We start from the raw sequence: 6,953 nt of genomic DNA on the forward strand, positions 1-6,953 counted from the left end.
GGACAGAACTATGGACGGACAGATAAAGCGACGGGAACATGATAAACAAATATATGTGAAGGTAAAAGAGACTTCTGTAGTTTTCTATGAGTATATCTACTAGCCTGCCCCCTCCCTCCCTCCACTTAGCCGCCTGCCCCCTCCCTCCCCTCCACTAGCCTGCCCCCTCCCTCCCTCCACTAGCCTGCCCCCTCCCCACCCCTCCACTAGCCTGCCCTCCCTCCCTCCCCCTCCCTCCCTCCACTAGCCTGCCCCCTCCCTCCCCTACTAGCCTGCCCCCCTCCCTCCCTCCACTAGCCTGCCCCTCCCTCCTCCCTCCACTAGCCTGCCCCTCCCCCTAACTCCACTAGCCTGCCCTCCCTCCCTCCACTAGCCTGCCCCCCTCCCTCCCTCCACCTAGCCTGCCCTCCCTCCCTCCCTCCAATAGCCTGCCCCCTCCCTCCCTCCACTAGCCTGCCCCCTCCCTCCCTCCACTAGCCTGCCCCCTCCCTCCCTCCACTAGCCTGACCCTCCCTCTCCCTCCACTAGCCTGCCCCCTCCCTCCCTCCTCCACTAGCCTGCCCCCTCCCTCCCTCCTCCACTAGCCTGCCCTCCCTCCTCCCTCCCTCCAATAGCCTGCCTCCCTCCCTCCACCAGCCTGCCCCCTCCCCTCCCTCCACTAGCCTGCCCCTCCCTCCCTCCACTAGCCTGCCCCCTCCCTCCCTCCACTAGCCTGCCCCTCCCTCCCTCCCTCCACTAGCCTGCCCTCCCCTCTCCCTCCACTAGCCTGCCCCCTCCTCCCTCCACTAGCCTGCCCCCCTCCTCCTCCTCCCCTACTAGCCTGCCCCTCCCTCCCCTACTAGCCTGCCCTCCCTCCCCTTGCCTCCAATAGCCTGCTCCCTCCCTCCTCCCTCCACTAGCCTGCCCTCCCTCCTCCCTCTACTAGCCTGCCCCCCCCTCCCTCCCCTACTAGCCTGCCCCCTCCCTCCCTTTACTAGCCTGCCCCCTCCTCCCCTCCACTAGCCTGCCCCCCCCTCCCTCCACTCAGCCTACCCTCCCTCCTGCACTAACCTGCCCCCTCCCCTCCCACTAGCATGCTTTACCCCTCCCTCCCTCCCCTCCCTCCACGTGTCCCTCAAATTTAACCCTCCTTTCTCCCATATTACCATCTCCTTCCCTCCCCATCTGGGTGACCTCATCCCCACCCTTCCCTCTCTTCACAAAGGTCACCCTTCTCCTCTTCCTCTCCCTCCCCATTTCTCCCCACACACCTTTCCTCCCACCCAGCACACTCTCTCAGCACCTTCCTCCCTTCCCACCCAGCACACCCCTCTCAGCACCTTCCTCCCTTCCCACCCAGCACACCTCTCTCAGCACCTTCCTCCCTTCCCACCCAGCACACCTCTCTCCACCATCTTCCCTCCTTCCCACTACTTGTCCCTCCTATCAATACCTCCCTCCCCTTCAACCAGGTGACCATCTTCCTTCTCCATTCTCCCTCCCCTAACTGTGGCCGCCTCCCCCGCCACGCCAGGGGTCCGGCGCGGGTAATAGAGTCGGGTGGGAGACAAAAGCGGCCGCCCAGGGGAGCGTGTAGGCTCCCCGGGGAGCCTGATGGGTCAGATAGTCCAGTGCCGCTCACTTACTCGCGCCCACCACCTACTGCCTCCCTGCCTCTACCTCTCCGACCTCTACCTCTCCGGCCTCCCTGTCTCTTTCGTTTTCACTCTCTCAAACCCTTCCTCTTCTTCTCTCTTTCTCCGTTTTTCTTCACCTTTTCTTCATCATCACCCCCTCCCCCTCCTCTCAAAAATTACTTCAGGATCAGTGGAAGTTCAGAATGCCTCAACTCGCTTACTGTGAGTGTCTGCAGGCAGTCGGCGTCCTCTCTCTCTCTCTCTTTGATCATCACCATGACCTCATCTATAAGTTTGGGGAGAAGCTTCTGCAACATCCCCGTCGCCGCCTGCTTCCACCCGAGATCCCACGTCTGCGAATTACTGTTCGACATTACAACCGCATCCAGCCCATACTAGCACGTACTGATCGCTATAAGAACAGCCAAGTCCCAACCATTGTAACAATTATAAACAACTCGTATGTTTGTTACAATGTTGAAATGTCCTGTGTATGACCTTCTCCCAACTTGTTATTATATATCATATTTGTATCACTTATGTTACCTGTGTATTATTTGTGACCCATTCTCCAATTATGTAACTGTATATTTTCAACCTTATGGCTGCCATGCTCTTTCAATAATCCGTTCATTATTATTATTTCACACACACACACCTCGCACCTCTCCACCTCCTGCTGTGGTGGATTCTGATTCTCTTCTAAAAGTATTAAACACTACGTTAAGTTACTAGAAACCACAATATAAATACCAATTCCATAAAACGCTTCACAAAGGATTATTTCCCCTCAACTCTACAACCCTGAATTAATAAACTCTTAATAAAGAACTATAAGAACTTCACAGCGTTATTTTTTATGTAATTTAATTCAGGATAAGTTACTGAGGACATTTTTCTGATATAATTGATCTGAGGCTTTGTTTACCTTCATAGATCACACACCCTTAACGCGAGGTCTGGCGACACACACAGAGATCACCCCTAAGTTGTTATTTAAGTTATCATGTTTCACTTTCTTTCGCCTTTAATTTTCATAACGAATAATATCCAAACACTTTTATTTTTATTCCAGACATCTTTCATTAATTTTGAACGCTCTTATTTCACAAAAGTCAAAACATACTATATAGTGACCAATGTAGTACCTTTCACCAATGGACTTAGTGTTTATCATTGTAGAGGTATTGTGAAATATACAGTTACCAATGTAGTTATATGCTCTGCCAAGACATTGCTACCATTGAACTTTTTATATTGTTAATACAGTAACATTTGTACCTTTATCAATGTAGCTGATATTGTAGGAACATTGGGAAAAATAGTTACCAATGTAATCTGTTTAAGAATTCCCTCACTGGTATTCTTTTACGGTGTTACTTTAGTCAACACAAAAAAGTAGATAATGTTACGGGTAATATCATGAGTTTGGTAACACTGTAACTTCATCAGTGTTACCAAGGCAATATTTCCTCCATCACCAATGTGGTTATAAATGTTACGACGTGGTATCATTGTCACAATCTGGTATTAATGTTACAGTGCTATATTGGTGGTGGTGGTGGTGATGATGGTGATGATGGTGGTGATGATGGGAGGGAGTGGTGGTGATGATGGGAGTGGGAGTGGTGGTGATGGTGGTGGTGGTGATAATGGTGATGATGGTGGTGATAATGGTGATGGTGAGAGAGGGAGTGGTGGTGATGATGGGAGAGGGAGTGGTGGTGATGATGGGAGTGGGAGTGGTGATGATGGTGTCGTAATCTAGATGGTAATACAAAATTATTTTAATAATTTTCTTGAGATACTGTCCAGTGTTTCTCAGGTGTCTTTAGGAGAGCGGCAACACTCGTAAAGGCTCAGTCATGCCAAGTGTTGTTGTTGTTGTTGTTGTTGTTGTTGTTATTGTTGTTGTTGTTAATGTGTACTTTTTAGCTGTATTAATATGGCTAAATTTATTATCTCACTGTATTTCACTCAGTTCTCAATGTCCACGTCAAGTCTCTCTCTCTCTCTCTCTCTCTCTCTCTCTCTCTCTCTCTCTCTCTCTCTCTCTCTCTCTCTCTCTCTCGTTAACACACGACTCTTATTCAGTTTATTAAGTCTTTCCTTCTTCTCTTGGTTCTCTTATTATTCCTCAAGGTTAACCCACCAAACACACACACACACACACCTCATTTTAGTCACATATGTTAATGTTCAGAGTACATCAAGAATTAAAAAAAAATAATAATTCCCCGTTCGTAAAAATAACACCAATCTGCATCATATTTACCCCATTGGACACCACACACACACACACATACAATATACATATACATATAAAATACATATACATAGATCTCTCCCTTTACCTTTTAACTTAAATTCTTATACATGTAATAGATTTTTCCTTTTAATTATTTGAGTTATTTTATATCCCTCCTCTACGTAGACAAGTCATAGAGGTATATAAATAAATAAATGAGTTTGGTGTTATAGCAGCGGGTGGTTGGCTGTGTGGCCTCAGTATACTGTTACTCCTGCAGGCTCCTACGGTGAAGGTGTTGCGTCGTCAGCAGGTATGATGGAGTGATGATGGTCCCACAACACTTAACTAACATTAAACACAAAACAAGTGGAAGAAAAACACACACCAAAAGAATAAATAAAATATAAATAAAACCTTGATAACCTTACATTAAAGATGATGAAAACGACAGTAGTATTAAAAGATAAGGATATACATACATACATACATACATACACATACACATACACTCATACATATACACACACACACACACACACACACACACACACACACACACACACACACACACACACACATACACATTATTAATCACCCGGGGGTCGTGATGAAGCAGTGCTAGAGAATTATACCCTGAAAATAGACAAAATATTCCCATCCTGAACTTTCACTCAGGTTAATGCCCTTGAGGTACAGTATAGATCACCACGACAGGTAACATTAGGAGTGAAGTAAAATACCCTCAACACTGTTTTGCCAGGAGATTGTGTTGTTGTTATTTCCCTCGTTGCCAGGAGATTGTGTTGTTGTTATTACCCTCAACACTGTTTTGCCAGGAGATTGTGTTGTTGTTATTTCCCTCGTTGCCAGGAGATTGTGTTGTTGTTATTTCCCTCAACACTGTTTTGCCAGGAGATTGTGTTATTGTTATTTCCCTCAACACTGTTTTGCCAGGAGATTGTGTTGTTGTTATTTCCCTAAACACTGTTTTGCCAGGAGATTGTGTTGTTGGTATTTTCATTAGATTTAAGAGAAGAGATGATTTTAATAATAAACAAATTAGTAAAAAGTAAAAAGAAAGTGTAAAGTATTATGTATAAAGTATTAATTCATTATTTTAAAGGCACTGTAAAATTAATATTAGTAATGAGTAATTATGTGAGAGGTTAGTATCTGTATTGCGTTATTATTCGACACAATATGACGTGGTTTTAAGATCTCTGTAAAAGAAATTCTCTCTCTTTTATTTGTCAAGTTATTGCAGTGTGTTGAAATCATGTGTGTTTAATTACTGTTCTTAGTACACAATGTGAGCGGCTGAGGAATATTAATTTATTTCATTAATATCTTGACAATGTTAATAATATGGGCAGTCTGTTGTACATGTTTTTCTTAAGTGCAATTCTCTCTCTCTCTCTCTCTCTCTCTCTCTCTCTCTCTCTCTCTCTCTTAGTATTCTTTCATCATCTCGTCTTCAGTCATCAAAAAATAATTTCCGATGTGGACACAACCACACGGCATGGCCAGGTCTGCATGGTGTGGCTTGGTCAGTACAGTGTGGCCAAGCTTGTAGAATATAGCCAGGTATACACGGTGTAGACTCCTCAGGATATATTGGACGGGGCCACAAAGGCCGGTCGGGGCACCTCTGGGGGCGGTGTGGGCCCGGGGTAGCTTGTTATCAGGGCCCCCGCTGGCCTGACGACAGCCGGGAAATACTACGTTGACCCCACCTGCTGCCCCGTGGTCACCATTCCCCCCCCTCCCCCCGTGTCCCTGCTGTTGCTGCCCCGTGGTCACCCTGTGTCCCTGCTGTTGCTGCCCCGTGGTCACTCTATGTCCCTGTTGCTGCTGCCCCGTGGTCACCCTGTGTCCCTGTTGCTGCTGCCCCGTGGTCACCCTGTGTCCCTGTTGCTGCTGCCCTGTGGTCACCCTGTGTCCCTGTTGCTGCTGCCCCGTGGTCACCCTGTGTCCCTGTTGCTGCTGCCCGTGGTCACCCTGTGTCCCTGTGCTGCTGCCCCGTGGTCACCCTGTGTCCCTGTTGCTGCTGCCCCGTGGTCACCCCTGTGTCCCTGTTGCTGCTGCCCCGTGGTCCCTGTGTCCCTGTTGCTGCTGCCCCGTGGTCACCCTGTGTCCCTGTTGCTGCTGCCCCGTGGTCACCCTGTGTGCTGCTGCCCATGGTCACCCTGTGTCCCTGTTGCTGCTGCCCCGTGGTCACCCTGTGTCCCTGTTGCTGCCCGTCACCCTGTGTCCCTGTTGCTGCTGCCCGTGGTCATGCTGCCCGTGGTCACCCTGTGTCCCTGTTGCTGCTGCCCCGTGGTCACCCTGTGTCCCTGTTGCTGCTGCCCCGTGGTCACCCTGTGTCCCTGTTGCTGCTGCCCCGTGGTCACCCTGTGTCATCACATTTTCCACTATTATGTACCCCCACAATACACTGGACCATTACCTTTAAATAAGTCCTAAAACCAACTTATCAATTTAATATTCCCACCAGACACTGACGTACAGTATGTGAACCTCCGCCGGTGTTTAAACCTTCCTAATACACAATACTGTATACACCATGACAAGTCCTAAATAACGATACTGTTTATACAACTATCAACAACATACTTTTATTAACAAGAACCAAACATACCATCTCGGGCTTGTGTGTTGTTCCTTGTCATGGTAATAGTCGGAGTATCATTATCCTGGGTCAACAGCTGCTTGGTACTGATATATAGGTCACTATGAGGCCATTGGAAGACGGTAACAATAATCAATGTCGGTTTTGGAGATGACTGAGATACGACTGAGACACGACTGAAACACGTATGATACAACACGAGACTGACTCACCTATACCTGTTGTTAAGTCTCCCTATTATATCCCTAACCACTCTCTGCAATCCAAGGCTCGTGTCAGTACAGTACCACGCCCCTCCCTCATATTTCCTTCAGTTCCCCCTCTAACTTGTAACACATTTTCTCTCTCCTTCGTTGCAGATTCGTCTTGTGTTGTGACATTCTCTCCCACCTCACTGATCTACGGCTCCTCCTTCACCTCATTATGTGTGATAAGTCTCTCAGTTATCTCTAGTAAT

At 47.8% G+C, this 6,953-nt stretch overlaps 1 protein-coding gene across 1 annotated transcript; it reads right to left on the minus strand.

Annotated features, from left to right (window-relative positions):
* Positions 1-5,316: 5,316 nt before the first annotated feature.
* LOC121865541 (glutenin, high molecular weight subunit DY10-like) lies at positions 5,317-6,046 on the minus strand. Its single transcript, XM_042365058.1, has 2 exons — positions 5,897-6,046; positions 5,317-5,865 (listed from the first exon to the last, which is right to left on the minus strand). The coding sequence occupies exons 1-2, from the start codon at positions 6,044-6,046 to the stop codon at positions 5,317-5,319; spliced, it is 699 nt and encodes a 232-aa protein (XP_042220992.1).
* Between the last annotated feature and the right edge of the window lie 907 nt (positions 6,047-6,953).

Source organism: Homarus americanus, unplaced genomic scaffold, assembly GCF_018991925.1.
Source record: "Homarus americanus isolate GMGI-L3 unplaced genomic scaffold, GMGI_Hamer_2.0 scaffold25483, whole genome shotgun sequence".
In the NCBI taxonomy this organism is placed as follows: domain Eukaryota; kingdom Metazoa; phylum Arthropoda; class Malacostraca; order Decapoda; family Nephropidae; genus Homarus; species Homarus americanus.

Bases quoted from the DNA above. Each gene is read 5' to 3' on its own strand.
- LOC121865541 (XM_042365058.1), bottom strand. From the start codon at position 6,046: ATGGGCAGCAGCACACAGGGTGACCACGGGGCAGCAGCAACAGGGACA. The intron at 5,866-5,896 runs GTGACCACGGGG...ACAGGGACACAG, and splicing joins AGCAGCAACAGGGACACAGG to GGTGACCACGGGCAGCAGCA.